General features: G+C 42.4%; 1 protein-coding gene across 4 annotated transcripts; it reads right to left on the bottom strand.

The window, feature by feature from the left end:
* Positions 1-116: 116 nt before the first annotated feature.
* On the bottom strand, positions 117-22,540 carry LOC110985025 (tyrosine kinase receptor Cad96Ca-like). 4 transcript variants are annotated; one of them, XM_022245716.2, is made up of 16 exons: positions 22,146-22,539; positions 19,518-19,643; positions 17,413-17,532; positions 15,699-15,812; positions 14,005-14,118; positions 11,902-12,015; positions 10,019-10,138; positions 8,891-9,069; positions 6,706-6,883; positions 5,616-5,726; positions 5,162-5,355; positions 4,126-4,248; positions 3,553-3,664; positions 2,476-2,572; positions 1,900-1,999; positions 117-1,591 (listed from the first exon to the last, which is right to left on the bottom strand). In XM_022245716.2, the coding sequence occupies exons 1-16, from the start codon at positions 22,198-22,200 to the stop codon at positions 1,505-1,507; spliced, it is 1,944 nt and encodes a 647-aa protein (XP_022101408.2). In that variant the 5' UTR covers positions 22,201-22,539; the 3' UTR covers positions 117-1,504. The 4 variants fall into 4 exon arrangements, with proteins under 4 accessions (XP_022101408.2, XP_086998774.1, XP_022101410.2 ...); XM_087142648.1 differs by lacking the exon at positions 11,902-12,015 and having other exon boundaries at positions 22,146-22,540; XM_022245718.2 differs by lacking the exon at positions 19,518-19,643 and having other exon boundaries at positions 22,146-22,538.
* Between the last annotated feature and the right edge of the window lie 370 nt (positions 22,541-22,910).

Here is a 22,910-nt window from a genome sequence, read left to right as displayed (position 1 = left end):
AATTAACAAAAAACACTGGGTTGGTCGAAGTTGGTCCGCTTGGGCACATCCGGGCCGTTTCAATCGTCAATTATATGCATCATCAAGAACACAAAAAGAAAAGCTCAGACACTACCTTTTAGATTTTCGTTGTTCATTTAATTGCCATGAGTTCACTTTTCCCATGTTTAGAGTATGAAAAAGGGGCAAACGTTTTAGGGTTAAAGGCGACTTGGGGACCATTTGCCTGTCCTCACAGTGTAGGCCTAAAACCCTCGAGATTTTGGCTCACGTAAAGATATTCCCACATTTTGCAACCTGAAACCTTGGTCCTAGTTCCGCCCTTGGAGAAAATTCGTTACGGCCCTGACCAGTTTAAATTGTACTGCGAGGGTGTGTGTGTGGGGGGGGTATACATCACTGACTTTAAGCTTTGTCCGAAATGCAGCATTTGTGTGTTTCACTGTTCGTAAGGCTCGTGGAGATTCGGTCTCTATTAGATTTGTATTTAGGAGTCCATTTTTTTTAAATCTCCTCACCATGTTGGTCTTGAGACCAAAGATATACAGCGCTTTAGTTTTTGTTAATATCTACACTTTTACAACCTTCAAAAGGGTACGTTATTTTTAAAATGTTACAAGTAAAAAAACGACAGCCGTATAAAAGAAAAAAACTAAAAAAAATAAGACTGCTGAAGAGATAAAATCCAGAAAAAAATCCAAAGAGTGAAAACATTTACTGAACCTCGCTAAAACTACCGGAAGTCACAACAAATGGACTTAAGGGAATAACAAAAAACCTCTGAAGAAGAGTTGTACTTTGGAGTTCGAAAGTAATAACACTTACAATCTTATAAAAACAAACTCAAAATATGACGGAAAAACCAAATGCATGTAGATTTAAACGAGCGTAAGTTTAAATATCAATCAAACGTTTCCCCGATCTTTGGATCTAATGTGCGTTATATTACGGAAACTATGCTCCCATGAAAACTCATATTAAGAAAGTTTGCATAGCCTTGAATCTTCTCAAAATATTTTGGAAGCAAAGGAAGTTGCTATAACTGAAAAAGGGTCTCCCTGAACTATACCTGTGTATGCAATCCTACTGCTGCAAAATGAAAAAATAAAAATAGTGTAATTCATAATTTGAAGCTTAATTAATATTTTTCATTCATATCTGTTACGTTCATAAGTTTAACACTGTCTTCAAAGCGTTTCAACTAAAAGCATATAATTGTTAGGTGACATATTTTCAAACGGCTGCAAGCCTGAGTTAGTGTTATTGACGTGAATTACAGTTTCAACCTCATAACCACAGTGTCTCTTTGCTGGATGTTATTTTTAGACGATGTCTCCGTCTGCGTTGCAAGCTGCTCAGGACACAATTTCGCACGTTTTGATCGGTCTATAGTCACTTGAGGTCGCTCTACAGTCAACTTCAGACCTGTGACAGGGGACCAACCTATGATGAGGCTCCAGTCTCCTCTTTTTATACCGTCATGAGAAATGGACATGGTCGATCCCTAGGCAGACTCGGTGGAACTCGCATCTTGGCCTGGTTCCAGGTAGACGTAATCATCCTGGTTCAGGTTTCCCATCTCTAGGTAACCCTGGTGACAAATTGGAAACGTTTGATAATCTTGAATTCACCGCAAAGCGAACCGCGACATTAGAATCCAAGTCCAAGAATAATGCAGTTGCTGATGCTTGTATATTCATGAATAACCTATTAGCTATGAAACAAAACATTTCCTACTTTGCATATTTACTACTGGTGTCTCTGGAAAATTGGTAGCATGTCATAATTACTGACCTTCGGGAAATACCAATAGTATATTTATATGTAACCATTTTACTTAGTTTGATCACACGTACAGTGAGACGGAAATCGAAACACTCGGATAAATTAACAACCCACCGCTGCATCTGCTAAGATGTCATCAATTGTGATGTGAAGTCGAGCAAAGTCGGGTCTGTCATCCGGTCGCTCCTGCCAACAGTCCTGCATAATCTTGTACCTGACAAAAAAGGTAGTCGGTTACAGTGTCAGCGGATACATTGTCAGCCAAGAAAGCAAGGACTTTCAATCTTTCACATATTCACTGATAACAAGGAAAGTGGCAAGTTCGCGACCTTTAATCACAACAGATCACCGCTAGTCAAGGAAGGATTGGGGGATGGCAAGGGAAGACATCATGTTCCTTACCAATATAGGGGCTGGTTTTTTCTTTATTTTTGTAATGAGGGAAAGGCGAATTTTGTGGGTTTTTTTTACTTTCTTTCCTCCACAAAGCGTGCAAGGCCTCAAAATGTAGCCTCACCTCTCAGAAAAGTTCATCAAGGTTAACCTACATAAAAAAAATCAATTTTTTGGTCCCCCAACCCCCCCCCCGAAAAGCACAATGTTTCTTGATCCATCTTCCGGCTAGTACCAGATTCTCAGCAAAATTGACGTCTCATATCTCAGAATGACCTTCAGTAGGCCAATACTTACACATCGTCGCTGCAGTGGTCTGGCTTGGGTAGCCGGTAGCCTTTCTTGATTTCGTTGATGACCTTCTGCGATGACATTCCGGGGTATGGATGCGATCCTGATTAAAATATGCGAGGTGGGAAACAAATTCTATTAAAGCCAACTCTTTGGATACATATCCGCTGTATATTTGGCGATCCCGATGCTTTGCACCCGCAATGGACGTGCTTGGAAAGTCAATTCATTTGAAAGGCTGTGTAACAAGCAATCAAGGCGCAGGGCCATCACATCGGGTTCCTTGCATGTTACTGACCGTAGAGTGCGGAATCTTCGCCTGCAGAATGCGTTAGAGTGCCCCATGCTTCATACACAAATATTTCTAACAGAAATTTACCCTCACCGGACATTAGCATAAAGACACCTTTCCATATGCGCGTCAACACTGGCAGCAAGTGTTGCGTATCCCGTCAAAATCGCTCTATTGGGCGGATGTGACAAAATGAAATTTGAACTTTGTGTTGAACCAGGATGTGTCAGCTTGGCATTCCAATAGCGCATGCCTAAATTGAAGTGCGTCCGAGGTCGTTCGGGAACAGCAGCGCGCGCGTACGATAGTCAGTCCTATTAGCCGTACGCCGACTCAGCGCGTGCTTAGGTCCGGCAAGACCTTGCCTATTATGAAAGATTGAGCTGGCAACATGTTGCACAAGAGCACCACAGTAGCAGGCTAATGTGTCGCGTTTTGCCATGCCTGGTTGACGCAGGTTACAATCAAACTTTTACATATTTATTTCGACAGAGAAAAATGGAACTCCTCACTCCACGAATCCAGTGATTGCACCCTTACAGCCATGACCTATAAACACAATTCTACTTCACTTTCTAAATGCTGAATTACTAAACCCTGTGCGTCATCACTCTATAAACAATAATGATAAAAAAATTACAAAATGAACGTGTTTTCAAAAGAAGAGTTGAATCCCTTGGCAGATCGCTTTTGGACTGAGCATTTCAGCGACTCCAAATGCGGCAAAGAGGAGAACGTGTCTTTTCTTGGATGTGACAAGTGAAGAGAAAGTGATCGATGCTCCAGCTCACCTAGCGTGACGAGTTCCCACAGCAAAACCCCGAAGGACCACACGTCACTCTTACAAGTGTACATATTGGTGAGCAGTGACTCAGGAGCCATCCAACGAACTGGTACCCTGCCCTGTTTGAATCGATTTTGGGCAAAACAATGAACGGTTAACTGCTTCGACAAAAAAAGCCACAAACACTTTCCGCATTGTGCAGTATACAATTAATAATTATTACGAATCTCTAACTAAAATGCGTAAGAGCTTATTGAGTTCACTGTAGGGTCACTCTGAACACGTGTTCGTTGCGAAAGTTTCTCAACCTTACAAGCCTGGACAGAATTTCGCTTACACCTTTCCAAATGTATTGATAGATTGGTTTGTTTTAGGCTTTGCTTCAGGCATTTCAGATCTTGGCATTCCTTAAATTAGCTGATTACAATGTTTTTGAATCTCAATCTCTTTAACGGATCTGTTTTGGTTTTGGCAGTCACTAAGCTGGTTCCAGGCCAAATTCAACCACTAGGGTGTCCGTTTAAGCCTAAATTCTGTTTGCAAGTGGCTAGAGTGTCAATTGTTGAGCAGATGGTCATACCTGGGACTGCATTTCGTACTGGCTTCGCTCGGCCACATCTCTTGCCAGTCCGAAGTCGGCCACTTTGCAGATCATTCCCTCGCCGAGAAGGATGTTACGGGTAGCTAAATCCCTGTGGATGCACTATCAGAAAACAAAGCCATAGCACAACCAAATTACACCACCAGCTGTGGATTTTCTCGGCCAGCAAGCTCTCATGGCTCCCGATCCCTCTGGACACTATATTCTGTATTGAGCAGTGTTGTAGTTGAGATCCTGGGCCTGATCCTGAGATCATGAAGCTGGTTAAGGACATTGTTTTTCCATTATTTCAGTGTATATCTTGCCTTTACTTCTGTGATGTATCTATTCATTTTACTGTTCATTTTTTCATGATCTTCAACTCTTTGTACTTCTGTTTTGGATGTTCAGTCTAATCTTCACTGTGCGTCGCGTTTTCCCTTGTCTGCTTCCAGTGCTTTGTCCCTAGTCCAATTGTCTGTCTATTGGCTGTTCTCTACAAGCCCCCGCTTATATGAACAGCTCCATACCTTTCTATCTCTTGAAGTTTCCTCTATTTCTTCTATACTACATTGTATTTATGGCTCGTATTTATTTTACGTGTATTCTTTGATTCGTATTTTAATGAAAGTATGGAAATAAATGTTGTTTTTTTAATTTAATTAATTTTTTTTAATTTGAAACAACCTTGTTTGATAAATCAGGTAGCCAGCCCAAACTACAAGCGATGTATATTGTTTTGGAACGGTATTTAGCTGTCTTTTGGGTAGCATGACAATCACGTAGAGTTTGAACTGGTAACTTTTGTTTTTAAAGCAGGTTTTTTAATCAAATTTTGTACTGAAGCAGCTCTATCCTGTCACAAGACCAGGCACAAGTAACACGCCGATCAAGCAGCGACCAACGCGTACTCTTGTTGCAATTAATTCGAATTATATAGCGTGTGATCTGATTTCAGACAGGTGGGTCTAGTGCTGGCCTTGTGATGGTCTCTCTGGCCGTCTCGTGAATCTTGTGATGTCCTTAGAAGTCTCACCTGCTTAGACTCCAAGTACTCCATTCCCCGCACCACCTGACAGGCAAAGGTAAGAATCTCCGTGGGGGTCAGGTTGTTCTTTCTCACCAACTCGTTCTTGTTCAGATACGTGGGATCCGTTCCCGTTCGGATCTGCCTCAGGTAGGTCTGCAGGTTACCATGCGGAACGTACTCAAGGATGATGTACATGGGATCTGCAGGAAGGAACACCCAAATGCATGTGGAAATATAACCATGTAGTAAATGCATTAAAAAAAAGCCTGACTGAACATGGTGAGGTCTACTTGCTGGAAGAAAAAAAATAGCCATGAAGTGATATTTCGCTCACGCAGTTAATTGACTACTCTAAACAAGAACGAGAAATGGCAAAATACTTGCCCACAGAAGTTTTGTCAAAGATAAGAACGAATAGCCAAACCACATATTTCAACAATACTCCTCTTCAATATAGTACCTTTATCGGTGCAGCATCCAAGCATAGATAGGACGTTGGGATGTCGGTCTAGCATCGAATACAATTGAAGTTCTTTCTGGAAATCACTCTGATCGTTGGGAGTCGCAGTTTCTGAAACAACAGTTTCGGAAAGCACTTTTGTGAGAAAGGCGTTGCCCACTGAGTCCCATCACCAGCAAGCAGAGGGGGGCAGAAATATAAACGTTAAACTGGTGAAACGTCTCCATAGCAACGACATTAAATCTAACAAACAACGAGCAAAATGGCATGGGGAACACGGCAGGCGCTGCAGGAGGGTGTCAGTACAGCAACACCACGAACACCGTTTCCCTGGTAAGGAGACCTGCGTGTGTCAGAATGCAGCACGTGGAAATGTGGCCATTTTGAAGGCGCTCTTTTACAAGAGGGCGCTGCTTAAAAACGAATGCGGGTGCCTTCCGCAGTTCGCCAAGCACATGTTTGGCAAATACAACTATATTGTGATGTACTAAAGGGACAGGTCATCAAGAAAAAAACTAAGCCGTAGGCCCTATCCTCTTTGAGTGATCCCTGTTCACCACTTCCCAGGTTGTATCGTGTAATTGGGGTGTGATCCCTGGCTACATGGTGTTTCAGGTTTAATGGCTTCTGGCTAGCACCCTCCAAATAGAGATATTGACAAATGGGGGAGCCACCAACATAGGGCTGGATAGCTCAGGTGGTAGAGCACTGGTACCAGAGGTGGCAGGTTCAAATCCCGCTCCAGTTAATTTCTTTGTTCATCTTAATCATCATTTATAAGCACCTAGTCAGTTTCCCCATGTAGGCCCTACACTGAACAGCAAAGGAAACTTGCCACTTCCGTCAACTGTGCATGTCAATTTCTTATTTGTTATAAAGATAATCTCTTGCTTTTGGGCATGTGATCAGTAAGGGGTATTGGAGCATACCTGTGTACAAAAATTGTTTATTTGGAGTGAATTTTTATGTGTGGCCCTTGACAAAAGTGGCAAGTTTCTTTTGCTGTCCAGTTTAGTTCCTTTCAAGAATAAAGCTAGCCATCACACAGAACACCAGCAATGCACTGCTACACGTTACCCAGATGGTATACCTTTCAACATCTTGACCGCTACTGTAGTGTTGGTCCCTTTGCGTACTATACCCTCTGCCTCAGCTTTGTAAACTACAGCGAACGACCCGCTGCCAAGCTGACCGAAGATGTGCAGTTTATCCCGCGGGAATTCCTTTGAGCGTGCTCCAGGTCGCTTCACGTAATCATTCGTCTTTTTCTGCATGGCGATTTTTAAAAGTAGGGAGTGAACATGATGACTCGATCAATTTTAATCTTTGTAAGAATCTCGATGGGACGGCTAAGCGACATCGTTTAGACTGGTCGGAAAACCACCTGTTTTTTGTGGGGTTTTTTTGGGAGGAGGGGGGATCAGTGGCGTAAATTTGTGCTAGAAATAGGGGGCAGATGGGGGGCAATGGTGGGAGATGATTTGTTCAGCCATGAACATTTGAAATGTGGGGAGCGGGGAGTGACACCATATGACTCTATGTAGAGGTCGATGTTCACGATATGATATACATCTGTAATTATGTGTTCAGGATTGCAGATATATGGCTTTTTAAATAGTTTCTGCCTGTTTTGAGTGACACCAAATGCATCTTAGTCGTTGGAAGTCTGAACAATTCTTCATAATCCACTTTATAATGTTTCGCTCCCGGCAAAAGAGTGGGGGGAAGGTTCAGTAGCCCATCTCCCACCTCAAGAGGTGTTTGGGGATATATATATACCCCCATCCACCGGAATTTACGCCCATGGTTGACGTTTTTCTCTCTTTTTTGCGAGTTGTCTAAGAGTCTCAGATTTACTGCTGTCTTCTCTTACTGGATTCAAATAATAATACATAAAAGTTATCAATGCCCTTGCATCTGTCGGCGAGTGACATTCATGGCGCAGCACCTAATTCTGCAAACTTATCTAGTAATCTGATAATGTAATTTATAGTCAGTTTTATACTGCCACCCCTTTAGCTGATGAGGGGCATGCAGCCAAACTCCCACACCTCCCAAAGGGAATCGTTTTAAATAATGAGACAAAGGTGACTTGGGGGGCCATGTATTTTAACTCCTTCCCGAGACCGTAAATTCCAAATTTTAGCCCCACCCCTTAGAAAGACCATAAAAGTTATACCAAGGAATTCCCTGGTCACCCATCAAATAGTTGGTTCTCGATCCACATGAGACATCAAACCTGGATAGGCTACAGACCAAGTAATAGTCTTGATTCTAAGACCTTCCATTACTTCCACGACGTTAACTATCACACGTACTGTATATATGTACCTTACGAATCATTATCAAAGGAAGGTCTTGGTTATTTTATAAAGTCTTGAGCGGCAACACATATTGAAATAAAGATAGGATATGCGTTATTCATATCACGTGAGTTATGATCGCTGAAAGGTGCGCAAATAACTTTTCATGCTTGGTGTTCACGAACTACGTTTTCCTATTTAAACATCCGCTAACATCATGGAAAACTGGGGGTTTTTTTGGATGCTCATTGCTAAGCACTCACAAATATCCTTTTATAGCCTGGGCAGGAGCCAAAAACTTGCCTTGAGCACAAATAACCGATAAAAATGAGCCACTTTCATTTTCCCTGTCGCACCGTGCACAGTACGGTCACGATGTATGCCTCTGCTCGCCTCGGCACTGCGAATTTGGTTTCTTTTCCCCAAACCTATAGAGTATCAACGAAAAGCTGGATATGCGAAGTTTCTATAAAATGATCTGTTGGCGTATCTTTAAGGCATGTTACAACCACCTAAAGATGACACTTTCTGCGGAAATGTTTGGACCTCGACATTGGGACGTCACGTTTGTTTTCGATTCTCGGTTGAGTGACGTCATGAACGTATATGAATTCTCTCAGTAAAGGCTCAAACGAAGCCATTGATTGGTTCCCTCGGAAAGTCGAGGGAAAAAAGTGAAAACAAAATATCCAAGACCTTCCTGTGATCGCAATACGTGTGGTGAGAGCGCCCTCTAACAGTGCACGTGTGATGGTTCGTGTCGCGGAAAAACTAGGCCCACTGGAAGGTCTTGGGACCAAGGCTAACCAAAGTTACTATGGGGGTGCGATTTAACATTGTATGGGTACCAAGTTCATGCCAGTTGATACGTGTGAAATATGAGTCATCTCTGTTTGCTCAGATAAATGTGGAAGGGAAAAAATATGTACAATGGAACAGACACGTCCTTTCATTTCAATGTGGTTACATTACCTTCTCTGTAAGCTCCTGTCCACGTCCCTTTTCGGCAGTTGACGACTCGTCGCCGCTGCGCCTTGGTCTTGCCCTTCTGACGATGCAAACGACGACGACAATCAGCACCACAATAAGGACGACCACGACCACAACAACGACAATGATGATTGTCGTAATATTGGTGCTTTGGGGTAGATCTGTGTCAAAGACGTATTAAGTCTTTAAATCTTTTTGAAAGTATGAGTTGGGGGATGTAGAGTACCGAAGTGTGACGTCATTTTGAACCAGGAAGTGCATTGCAAACGGTTGGAGTGGGCAGGGTATAATTCGGTGTTTACCCTTAGACATTGCCTGGAAAAAACACAAGCTTTCTTGGGTGGCGGTTATTGGACGTTTGCACCATAGGCCTAAGTAAACACGAGGTCGACGGTGCGAGTTTTCCCGAGTTAGCTTGTGAAGTTTTCGCAAACACTTGGACAAACACATACTGTGTCAGGTTGGGGAGTCAGGTTGGCGTAGTGGTTCTTTCCTCGCCTTCCACCTCTGCGGCCCGGGTTTGAATCCCGATTGGGTTGGGTTTTCAGTCCCTGCCTGATTTTGTGGGTTTTACCCGGAATATTTCTTTGGGGTTTTCTTCCCACCTCTAAAACTGTAACTGCTTCTCATTGTCTCCTCTCTACAGGTTTCTTCAGGCTTGCGAGCTACAGTGCCTAGGGGGCTTTTGGGGAATCCTTGGTGTCATTACCAGAAATATAATAATAACATACACATCGGTGAAAGGGCAAGAACCTGTTGTTAAAATTAAAACTGACTGTGTCACAACTCATGAAGCTGGAACAATTTACTTAATCTAGACACTAATCAATTTCTTAGATGTCTAAAACTATAAATTGCATATGTTACAAAGATACTCTCCAAAGGCAAAAGAGTGAAAAACTCCTTCTCAAAAAAGTGGAAGTCACTTATAAACCACTCCAAATGATTGAAAATCACTCTAAAATAGGAGCAACATAAAGGACAACTCAATGGTAAATGTAGAAAGAAGTCCCAAGCGCATTGCGGGTCCTTTGGCATGCACAGTTGTGATAACGCTGTTAGGCATTCATACCCTAGGATATCTCCTTTATTTTGGAACACTGTACTCACTTTGACAGTTGTTGCCCGTGGCGCCATTTTGGCAAGTGCAGTTGTGCATGCCCCCTAGCTGTGGCATGCACACTCCACCATTTTGACAAGGGTTGGGCACGCAAGGATCCTGACCTTGATCTAAACAGGTATTGTGAGAGAGACGAATCAGAATTGATCTTTATTTGTCATGAATACTTTCCAGACACCCTTTTTGAGTTAGACAATTTTTTGGCCAAGTTTTGGCAAAATGGGCAAGTGTTCTCGCGAGATGTCCATTTTGAAAAGATAGTCTGGTCACATAATTTCTGCTGCCCGATCCACGGACCGGCACACGTATGTTGAATGACGAACAACCATTAAATAACATTCTACATTTAACGAAATTTCATTAACGTGCTTGCAGTGTGGTGTTTCAGTTTGCTTACCGAGATTCCAAAAGATCTGCTCCGGGACTAAGGGAGCTCAGGGAAAAGATCACGTAAACAAAATACAAAACAAAATACACAACAAAATACACAACAAAACAACCAAAAGGTTGTTTTAATTGAAAACAAAATCCACTCAAACATGTCCCATTTCCTCCTGACTTCAGGTCCGAGAACACAGAGTTTGAAAACTAGGACTTTGCAGTCAAATCCATCACAAGTTAGTCACAAGTCCTTCTCATTAATCAGTCACACGAGCAGTTACGAGAAACAGATGTGTAATGAATGGCAAAGAGGTACTTTGACACGGTACATGTCAAAGGTTGTGATTCGGCTGAAGCCTTGATGACCTATGACAAAATGGCGGTGAACCTGCAGGAGACTTTTACCGCACTAGGGGCAGTCCTTACAACATGTGAGGAGATTTAAATTTCTTGACAAACGCTAGCCCCCGCCCTTTTTTTTTTACAACATGTGAGGAGATTTCTTGTCGCATGGGGTGGAGCTCAGGACGGCCTCCAACCCCAGGTGAGATTGTGACGCCGGCAAGTGAGAAGTCGGTGGCGTAGGGTACGGGTGCGCCGAGTCAGTGACTTAAAATATGTGGGGATAATAGCATTGGTAATCCCCAGCCCCCAACGGGATCTCCGACGTGCCTCACAAGGACATCCGTGTACTCAATTCCCAGTTGATGCCCGTGGTGCCATTTGGACACGCGCATGTGTACGTTGCACCCTGCGCCATGCATTTTCCTCCAATTTGACAGGGTGCAGACAAGCAAGGACTTGAATCTAAAATTTGTAGCGAAAAAAGAGCGGGGGCTGGCGTTTGTCGGTCTCAGAACTTCCTATGCTCCCTAGACCTCAAACTGGCAAAATGCCCATGCTTTAATTTATAAATCAGAGGTTAAGCTGGGATTACAGGTCAAGTTTGTGAAAAGCTGTTTAGTTTTGACGCAATCTAAATTGGAAGAAGCCCGCGACCTTTTTATAGCCGCGTAATCTGCATCTTCATCTCGATGCTAAATTGTCATTTCCATCAAAAAGGTGAGTCTCTTCTTTCTAATGTAAAATTTAAGTTCACCGTAGACTCAGATCAGTAAATGAAACTCATTTTCTTTGGGAATCCTGTCACACGGGTTTAATAAAGCAGTTGCAGATCATTTGGGGGTGTCCGAAGCCCTCACCCCCGACCCGGAAAAGACATTCAAAAGTAATGATTACAAATAACTGAATTAAGTGCATTCAATGCCGTTGTAATGACTGAAAGGCATATTTTCATCATTGTTCCGGCTTGTCCGCAAAAATGACACAGGAAGGAAAAAATCTCCAGCCTGACACCCCCGGAAAATTTCGTGGATCCGCCCCTGTCTAACCACGCTCAATCGAACAGGGTTTTAATGGAATTCACATTGCAGCTAGCGGGGCAAGACTTCTAGCCATCAAAACAAGGTAAAGAAACGTAAAAGCAGCTCACTCTGACATTCGCCCCCGCTGAAGCCGGTAGGACAAATGCATTCATACATATTCCCAGAGGTGTCCCGGATGCACGTGCCGCCGTTGCGACACGGATTGGATTGGCATGCGTCAGCTACATCAACAGGAATAAAAATATATAAGAATTCCAATCAAATATAAAACTTCAGTCCAAAATGAGTTTGAAATGGTCCACGAGCACCATTACCAGTGAGATGGGCTACGGGTGGAGTATTCAATCACAGGGCCGACTTTCCCGCCATTTGCATGCATGGCTCTTGTGGCGCCATATAGTTATCACATTTCCCAATTGGAAAAAAAAAAGATCGCTTGCTCAACGTCCTGAATTATCCTGTCTTGCTGTTGTTTCAATCTTACCTTTTACCGTGATACAGAGCAATTGGTTTGTGGTTCAATTTATTTTCCTCTGTTATGCCTCAGAAAATCCATGTGCGCAACGCATTCAAGCAGAGGTAGAGCACGGACGTGGATAAAAAACCCTGGACTTGCAACGCTTTTGTATGAAACAGAAGCCAACCAGCGGCCATTTTACCGAGCCGAATGCAAATGTGCCGGTTGGCTCCCTTCTATTGACGTCAGGAAGACCAAAGACGGGCATTGCCAGGAAAGCTTTGTATTCGGCTAGGTAAAATGACCGCGAGTGGATTCAATGATCTCTATAAGCTGATCAGGGGCATTGGAGTCCAGAATGTTTTTTTATATACGTCCGTAGAGTCTCTATTATTGCGATGTTATGGTTTCAACGGGGTAGAGGCTTTAAAGCACTCCTAACTGATTCCGTTTTCCAGGCTTCTGCTAAGATGGGAATAATTGCACTGCGTCACGTTACACTTATTAATCCGGCAGGGAATTTCTTTTTACCTTGCTCCTAAATGCAGTAACAACGCGTGATTGCAGAAGGACACTTTTTGAAACAGATTTTACCGTAAACGAAAAGGGAAAGTATCTCCGCTGCCGGTTACACACCTTTAAAAATAGGGTCGGTAGGTCATTGTTATTATCATTGTGCTGATTGAAGGGGCACGAAAGCAACTCAGTAAAATTACCAAAAAGTGGAAAAGCCTGCCTTAAAAATGTAGAAGTATCTTCGGTCGACTACTCTCATAGGAATAGTGGACAATTCATATAAGTAAGGTTAGTCGTGTCATCACAGCGGAAAGCTGAAGAGCAGTGTCGGTATGTACCGCATCATAGTAAGCGTGCTTGTTGCGCCTAAAGGGGCGAGCGATAAATGTCGTGCTGCGGCAGAAAATTTCGTGGAAACACGCTCGCGTCAGGTACGAAAAGGTCCGAATAACTTTAAATTGAATACATGAGTAGGGCCTACAGAACATACATACACTGACAAGGGAACGTGTTTCCAGGCTTCTGCTAAGATGGGATTTTCTGTCAACATTTTTTTTCACTCAATGTGCAGCTGTAGAGCTGTGCACATTATGCACGGTGTATTGTAACAACGCTGCTTTGGCGGGGATGCATAGACTGGTTGCTCCATTTCTATAATGCCTCCTTTGGTAATGGCGCAGCATGACGCGGCGGGAATCAGTGCAGCATTGCTTCAGTGCAATGGGTACTGCGCACGTGTTTTCACCTCCAAGACAGCAAAACGCAAAGGGAGCGTGTAATAATAATGGACGTTTCTTGGGAAGACTTGCAAATTTCAGTAGAAGAAAATTCATACGACGATTTTGATATATACAAAAGTTGTTGAAAAAGGGGTTTTACAGAAAAGACAACACGCCTTTTTTATTGGTTCTTCTGTAACTTGTTTTTCTAACTTCCTGATAAAAATTTTAGGGTTGAGCCGAAAAAAGGTCGGTCAGGAAAATGGAAGCAAAACTTCCTGTTTGGCCTTAAATTTGATTGAACCAATGGTGGAAAGACAGGAACGATTATTTTTTCAATGCTTAGGCTACAATAATTAAATAGCAACCTACCCCCCGGCAAAATTCCTGGATCTACTCCTCCCTAGCCACGCTTAATCGAGCAAATTTTCATGGAACTAAAATTGCATCTAGTGGGGCAAGGCTTCGAGCCATCGAAACAGGGAAGAGTTGAAGAAAATTAAGTTTGAGCGACTCACTCTGACATTCACCCCCGCTGAAGCCGACAGGACACGTGCATTCATACATATTCCCTGAGGTGTCCCGAATGCACGTGCCTCCGTTGCGACACGGATTGGGTTGGCATGCATCAGCTGCATCAACAGGAATAAAATGTATATTTAATATATATTTATAACAATTTAAAAACAAGTATAAAATGTCAGTCGATAAGGGGTTTGAAATGCTCCTCGAGCACCTGTGGTGTACATCAACATCGTGGAGTTGGGGTGGAGTGTTCAAACACAGGGCCAACTTTCCCGCCATTTGCCATATGCTAGTGGCCCCATAGTCACAACATGTCACGATCGGAATAAAGATTGCTCGCTCAACTTTTTGAATTATCCTGTCTTAGATGTTGTTTCACTCTTACCTCTTTACGTAATGAAATGGTTTGAAACAGATTTACCGTAAACAGAAAGGAAAAGCACAGGCAGTTAGGCCATGAAAAATATCTCCGCTGCCGACTACACGCCTCTTACATATAGGGTTGATAAGTCATTTGTCTATTATTGTTATTGTGCTGATTGAATGGGCAAGAAAGCAACCAGATTTACCCAAAAAGTGACGAAACTTTCCTTAAAGATGTAAAAGTACACAGTCGACAATTCTTAGGAAGTATGGACAATTTATATAAGTATGCATAAGGTTAGTCATGTGATCAAGACGGAAAACTGAGGAACAATATCGGTATGTACTGCATCATAGTAAGCGTGCTTGTTGCACCAAAAGGGGCGAGCGATAAATGTCGTGCTGCGGCAGAAACTTTTGTACTCTGGAAACACGCTCGCTTCAAGTACGACTTTGAACTGAATGCATGAGAATTGAAAATACATACATGGACAAGAGATCGTGTTCTGTGAATTGAAGAAATCTGTTTTCAACATTGATTTTCTTTTCCCGATGTGCAGCTGTAGAGCTGTGCGCATGCACGGTGTATTGTATCAACACTGCTTGGGCGGGGATGCATAGACTGGTTGCTGCCTTTCTATAATGCTTTCTTTGGTAATGGCGCAGCATGACGCGGCGGGAATCAGTGCAGCATTGCTTAGTGCACGTGTTTTTCACCTCCGAGACGGCGAAACGCGAAGGGAGCGTGTAATGATAATGGAGTTTCTTGGGAAGAGTTGCAAATGTGAGTAGAAGGAAATACATATGGTGGTTTTGATAGAAAAGACAACAAGCTTTTTTATTGTATTTATTTATTAAAAAAAAAAAAAAATTAGGCTCGAGCCAAAAAATAAGGGTCGCTCAGGAAACTGCAAGCAGAACTTCCTGTTTGACCTTCAAAAATATCTAATGTTTCGATGACGTTTAGTTTGATTGCACCAGTGGTGAAAAGACAGGAACGATTATTTTCAAAAATGCTTACAATAATTTTCGTGAATGTCTACAAACGAAACAGAACGACTAAATTAAACCTGAATGGCGACACTTAAATCGTGCGCACAAGAAGACGGAATTAAATGCGATAGTAAGGAAAAAGAGACCACATCATGGACAGAAATATAAAAATCGGTACGAATTTGAAATTCTATTTGCGAGAATACACTTATTTTTATTGAAGTTGACAAGGGAAACCTGTACCGTTGATTTCCAAGCACTGTTACGTTTTATCACTCTTTAGAAACCCAAGAAGAAGATGAGAAAGATGGTTTACTGTGAAGCTACTTACTCTGGCAAATACCCCCGCTGAAGCCGACAGGACACCTGCAGTCGAACATATTCCCCGATGTGTCACGGTGGCACGTGCCGTTGTTGTGACATGGATTGGGCCTGCACGCATCATCTACATCAACAAGAATCACAATACATGTCTAATGAGTAACAATTCCACGGATATTAAAAACCCTGAAGTGAAAGCTGAAGCATCGAAAAGGGACCTGATATGAAAAGGGAATTCGACTAAGTCCAGAGTAAAATTGCCAGTAGTCACCAACAGATTCCTCAGCCACTCTTTTCATTAATGGTGATTTTCTGCGTCTCTTGAATATTTTAAGCACATTATCGGTTAAATATCCCATTAATCATTAAGCTCATTAACAGTGAAGTGGACGAGTCTTTGTTTTGTTCCAGTCAATTGGCAAGGTTACTCATCGCACGACTGCACACTCATCAATATGACGAGAAAATCACCTGCAGTCTCAGCGACTAGACTGCGCATGTCCTTGTCGAAACAGCAATGTAGAAAAGTCTGCGTAAGGTTGATAAATGCACGACCTCAAACGAGGATAAACATGACATAGCTTTGAGCTTGAAGTGTCTGAAATGACCCTTTTTGTCTTGGCATAAAGTTTGCATTAGCAAAGGTGCGTGTGCAATAAGCCTCACTATCCCGTGTGTGGTTGCTGGCTATATTTACCCACTGGATATGCATGTACATCATTTGACAACATACATAATATCGGGTTTTGCCCTTACCCAACACATAATAGATTTTGCTACCTGTTTTTCGAGATGTATTAAACTGGCGGGTAGGGTAAACTAATCAACTTGTGTTCCATGTGGTTTTTGTCAAACATAGCCACCACCTCTGCCTTGAATGTGAACAATCTTAGGGCGATTCGAAAACTTAGAGATCCTATCATTCCCGAATTGAGTCCTCGTCGTCTCATCTCACCAAATGAAAACCGATATACTTCACGGGGAGCAGTCACACAGTGAACCATTACACGGAGATAGGAAAGTGGACACAGAAGAAGAAAAAGAAAGGTGATTGGTTGAAAGAACTGGTAATCTTGGCTTTAAGTTGTTATCGGACATTACGATATCATGTGCATTCATACATTCATAATTTCACACACTAATATGGAAATGATCCTGTCCTAAACCAAATCGGACAAAATTTCTGCTCTACTGTTATTAAATTGTGAAAAACAATTTGAATGCACCAGTGGCGAAGCCGGGCGACGACTTTCCCCTCTTGATCTCCTTTCACTCCATGGGCTCTGTAATTTTTTTTGGAGGGGGGGCTGTTGCCATGCCATTTGAACACATTGTGTGGACATGCGCTACTTTAATGTGTCCATATGCTTGACCTATTTTTTGGCAGGTTGTCAGAATAACCTTCCTATATACAAACTTACAGGCGGGCGCGTGGGGGGTGCACCCCCGTGGAACTCCTACCCCCTGCCCCCACCCCCACGAGTTTGGCCACTGTGAAAGGGTGTAAGAGAAGTAAAGGGTGGTAAAGTCCTTAGGACGAACGCGAAATCGGTTTATGATTGATTTTGCTATTCCTCCATAAACAAGATTCTGGTTCTGCCTTAATCAACCAGTTGTGTTCACTCGAAATAAATTGAAAAAAAAGTATCTTCATAACAAGCGAGCTCGATGGTTTTCATGGGCAGGTATTGCAACCACATACGTTTATAATTACAGGTACTTACTTTCGCAGTTCATTCCAGAGTAGCCAATCGGACAAGTGCATCGATAAGTCATGCCAGGGCTTGGCATGCAAGTTCCATTGTTAAGGCAAGGATTCGGCATGCAGATACCTAAAACTGGATCTGTGTGAGGAAGGGCACAATGTGCAGTGTAAAGCAGTGTGGTATTAATTCGAAAGACGCATTAATGACTGTGTTTACCTCCAGGGTGCCCCGACCGTTTCTGAAACACAAACGGTCTATTGCATGCAAGAATTGCAATCATTTGCAATCATATGCAATCATTTTCATTCAGTTCCTGTCGAGAGAAATGCATTCTCTCAAGAAGTGTCACCCAACGAAACCGTTATGAACACCACCCGCACTGCAAAATGAAATGGTGCAGGGGTAGGGAATTGATACCTTTAATTAATGCATGTTTAAAGGTAATATACACCATTTGAATTTGCTGGAATTTTTCAACATTTGGCCAATTTATATGGGTTTGTTATTCACTTTGTTAATCTTCCCATGGACTCGCTTCAAGCTTATTCCTCCATGCTTCAAGGCATCTCAAGGAAACACAGCTCTAGTAATTTATCATGCAAACAACAGTTCATGTGCCACTGGGCGTTCCTGAGCGTCTGGGTTGTGCAAACGCGAGGTCGATCCGCATATAAAAACACAGCCCTCCAAAAGTGCATCTGTTCACTTTGAGCAGTGGTCAGTAAATGTACCTTCCAGTTTATGTCTCTATCATCACCCCAAACTAATTGTATTTGTGGAATAAGCATTTTGTTGTGCAGCCTGATTGCAGTCTTCGCAGTTACGGCTCAGCGATATGCACGTACGACAACGCGCCGTACAGACATAGTGTCACGTGGAAGTTGGTCAACAAAACCATCCACACGCCATCAGCGCACACCATAACCATTTTTACACATCGATATTTGTGGAAACGACCCTTGCATTATGACAAAATAAAACATAAACTTCAAATAATGTATAGAGGTCGCATATTTTGTTCGATAAAACAGGCTCCATGGAACTCCGAAAAGGGGCGGCCATGTTGCCACAATACGCTACTTCGTGTGGACCATACCATTATCTTAAGGGGAGGTGGTGATTCGGTAACACGTGTGAAGGAAGGAAAACAGACTTCTTGACCCCACTCAGCTATTTTACATCTCATTACCAGTTAACACCAACAAATCCAGTGGCACAGCGGAGAGGGAGGGGAGGACTGCCTGCCTGAGAGAACTCTGGCACTGCCCCCCAGGGTCTATCTACGCCACGAACTGGAAGAAGGATACTAGGCTTATTCTGAAATACGGCCGTTTCACAATAGTGCGCCACCAAGAGTTTGCAACGCGTTGGCCAATCACAATGCTTGAAATTTGTCGCCCAATGCGCGTTTGGAAATGGTTGACAACTTTCGCGCGTTATGATCGGCCAACGTGTTGCAAACTCTCGGTGGCGAACCATTGTGAATCGCGGGTATTGGCTCTCGTGTATGCATGCATGTTTGCATATACTTCCAACCCTGAAATTAAAGAAAGGAACCGGAAACCAAACAAGGACAAACTTCTTCTTCTTCGCACGAATTTGCACGCGGTTTGCATGTTTTTCGGAAAGGAATGCTGACACTTCGCTTCTTGTGTTAAATTCGATAATCATTTTTGATCTTTGAGCGACGATCTAGATCGTCAATCTATTTGGTTGAGGTTGTCCTTAGCCTAATTCGGATGAGAAGTTTGCGAATTCTTCCAGGAAAACCTATATTTTCGCAATGTAGTGTGTATGTGTGTGTAAACATTTGCTCAGTGTGTTTTGAAGAACAATTCGGCGAAGTAAATGTACATCACCAAAAGAAAAGTGAAAATGCTGACAAGACCTTAAAAGTTATCCTTAATTCTCAGAAAGGCCAGAAGAGGTTATATAAAGAAGAAAGTTTTTGTCCTTCCATCTCCAAAGAATCAGGACCCGAATCAGTCTTTGTTACCAACCAAATACAGTGAATAAAATCAGAATGATCGTTCAGCAAACTTCAGCCGTTTCTACTAATTGGTTCGTACATAAAAGAAAGGACTTTTCAGTGGCTTCTTAAAGTTGCGGATATCAAGTTTTACCCGTGCAGTTCTGTCCAGTATATTCCATTGGGCACGCGCAAAAGTAGTCCGTCATACTCGGGCTTGCCATGCACGTTCCACCGTTCATGCAAGGGTTGGTCGCACAATACTGCGGTTGGGCGGGGACTGCGTGCGAGGAAACAAATAAAAATGACACGGTCATATCGCACAAATATCAAGCCACTGTGAAGTCATCATGTCTTCATTGACGAGGAGTCAAATAAGAAATAAACTACAGTCCAACACTGAGTATTAGCCCGCCACCAAAGCAATCTTTATTGTTCGGTAAAAGACATGTGTACACTGTGGTGTGAGATTCAGTCAAGATCTCTCTTAGGTAGATCCTCTACTTAATGGAGCCTGAAGGTAAAAGGTCACGCAGCGAGCTTCCGGAACCCTGGCGCGGTCATCCAAAGGGGATTTTACATTGGGCCGTCCTATGACGTTCCATGATTTATGGAAAAATGAGGGGAAAAGACTTATTCATACAAATATTTCAGATTCAAAATGTCCTAGACTGGCGAGCTAGAGTTCCAGTAGTAACAGTCAAGGTCGTCGTGGGTTCCATTCAAAAATAGGTTCTTGTTTTTCTGTAGCCGTGTCTCTAACAGTAAAGCTCTGAGTACTCCATCCGTAAACAAAAAATACATGCTAGGATCAATTCGAAGTCTTGGTACCATGATATAATTTACTCCAGAACTCGGCTGCCCCATGCCCGATGTTTTTTTCTTTATTAAACCTGGCATGCAAAGACATGTGTTATCAGCACAAAATGTGGATTCGTAACTCAGTCTAACAACCATTGGTTTTGTTGCGGCCATTTGAAATTCTAAGGAACACGCATTATGGAGGACGAAAAGTGGCCATCAGCTTTTCTGCTATCAGAATGGTAGAAAAGCAGATTTTATGTTCTGGTAACATGCAATTTCGACGTTTCTACTTTTCTGCCAACTCAAAAAGCAGAACGAACATTGTTTGGTCATGCATTTTTCTATTTTTCTTTTCTGCTTCAAGACAAGCAGATTTTACTTTTTCTTCATTTGCTGGCGGCCGGAAATAGGCCATCTGCTTTTCTACTTCCGAGCAGGTAGAAATTTGGATCGCACATTTTGACGACAACCGTGAATTCAACTTTTCTGCTTGTGTGATAACGGAGAAGCAGAGTTCACATAGGTTGCCGAAAAGTTAAAAACAATGTTTGACAGTCATTGCATTGCTACATTTCCACATGGAAATGTTGCAGTTCATTAGAATATTATTTTTCATATCATTTCATCTAAACGTTGCCCGCAGAATAAAGCCAACCGAGTCTGTATTGAAGCACAGACTAGATTTGCTCTCAATCAACCCTTTTGAAGATGTTCACGAAACCGTGAATTTGAGTTGGTGGCTTAGGTACAAGTTGAATGTCATCGGAATAGAGACTGTCCAGACTTGTGCAGTTCCGTTTGTTTACTCAGTGATCACAGGCAATGATAAGTTGAATGATATGATTCACAGTGTTTAACTGTTATTGTAATCTTATTTTCTATGGTAATTTTATACTCCTTTTATCCCAATCAATATTAATATCTCATTGTGTTTTGTGTAAAAAATTCGTAGTGTCGTTTATTATTTTTATTGTTTATCTATTAATCATTTTGATTGTTATATCTAGTCCCCAATGGTCGCAAGTCCATAACGAGTTTCAATGGATGTTGTAGACGAATGATAATAAACTTTACTAGGGCTTCATTAGTGAACAGGAGTTTTTGAGTTGATGCCAGTTGCAGTAATTCAAGTTTAAAGACGATGGTTTGTACATGTCTGACTCTGGGGGAAAATAATTAGAAATGACTAAAACAAGCACTCAGACTGGTTAAATGACTAACGATGGAGAGAATGGCGAGGTGTACAGACATTGTGGGGGCGTGGCAAGTTGTTTATTTTTCTTTACAATGATCCAGGACAATCCTTTACCTTTTGCCAGGATCATTTTCCTAAATGTCAAAGCAGGGTACGAATCGAACTTGTTCCTTTGCTTCAATGCCCACACCCTCAATGTCCCGCTCTCCCGTTATTTTTGGTTTACACTTTCAATTATTCACTCCATCCTGCACTTTAACAAAAGGCTGACGCGCCTGACTGGTTGGCCATACAATTGAACTTGTTTGCAGTGAATCACAGGTATATGCAGCCGACTCCTATATCGCACGCAATTATGATAACAAGAGATTGCTGACTTTGACGGAGGCCCACTTTCACAGCATGTCCTGACGTGGGCGAGCAATCTGGAAGCTGGATACGAGAAATGTTACCCTGTTTTCATTACTGACCAGGAAATGTTTTAATTCGGGAAAAATGATGGCTCGTCTTTGAGAAAAGATCTTTTAGCTTTGGATTTAGAATTCACTAATTTCCTTAAAACGAGGTGAGGCAGACAGGCCTATTTTGAAGACTTCACCTTGACTGATTAACAATTTGTACACACTGTTGGTTGTGGAATCCGAGACACTGGATATGACATTAAAGAGTACTAAATGACAGTTAGGGGCACACGAAAGTGTTCAGCTCCATCCAAACGAACCATCACTGTGAACATATTCCAAATAATTGACAACAAATTACAGAAGTTCGAGCATCACTTACCGAACTGAAGTGCCGTCAGCAAAACACAGAAAGGAAGGAGTCTACCACGGATCATTTTCACGGCAAAGGTATGTAAGGAAAAACCTTACTTGATTACATGTGAAACCGTCGGCGACAGGTTGGATTAAAATGTATCGGTCTGTTGGTGCTCTTCGAAAGTTTCACCCTGTCTGAAAATGAGTCAGTGACTGTTTACTGCAAATGGGTATCTTTTTGTCCATGCGACACAAAACAAAAGGTCGGTTGGGTGACTGATCGAGGTATACATGTACCACCGGCGTCAGGAGTCAAGTCAGGAATGCTGCCTTTTTGATCCACCAACAATTAAATGTACACCGGATAGCTATCGTACCACTGTCCAACGCTGAGATGTATCACTGTGATACGCCTGATCGAGCACATTGTAAGTTTTGGGCTGACTAATATGAATTATTCATAGCCTTGGGTGTGTTTTCGTGACGCAACGACTCGTGTTACTGATTATGTTCACTTTTGGTTAGCCACGGCGTTGCGTACTGTGACCTTCTTTATGTCAATAAATTGAGGGCGCACTTCTCTTTAGGATTTCAGGTGTGCGGGCCGGTAACTAAAATAGGCCGATCAGGCTGCTTGCGCCAGCTAAATTACAATGTATATGCACTCAAATCTAAGAAATTACGAAATAGAGCATTTTGTGGCTCATGAACTTGAAGGTTATAAAAAGACAGGCTTAGGTGACAAACATGAATGACAGCATGTGTCTGAGTGAGATTTAAAAAAACCAAT

Source organism: Acanthaster planci, linkage group LG10 (assembly GCF_054643075.1).
Source record: "Acanthaster planci isolate LZ-2023a linkage group LG10, COTS_SCS, whole genome shotgun sequence".
NCBI lineage: Eukaryota > Metazoa > Echinodermata > Asteroidea > Valvatida > Acanthasteridae > Acanthaster > Acanthaster planci.
Note: the sequence above shows the minus strand (reverse complement) of the source record. Positions and strands in the feature narration are given on the sequence as shown.

Coding starts and splice junctions, on each gene's coding strand:
- LOC110985025 (XM_022245716.2), bottom strand. CDS start 22,200: ATGATCCGTGGTAGACTCCTTCCTTTCTGTGTTTTGCTGACGGCACTT. Junction 10,139..11,901: donor CAGCGGGGGCGAATGTCAGA/GTGAGCTGCTTT, acceptor ATACCTGTTTAG/ATCAAGGTCAGGATCCTTGC. Junction 5,356..5,615: donor TGGATGCTGCACCGATAAAG/GTACTATATTGA, acceptor TCCTTCCTGCAG/ATCCCATGTACATCATCCTT.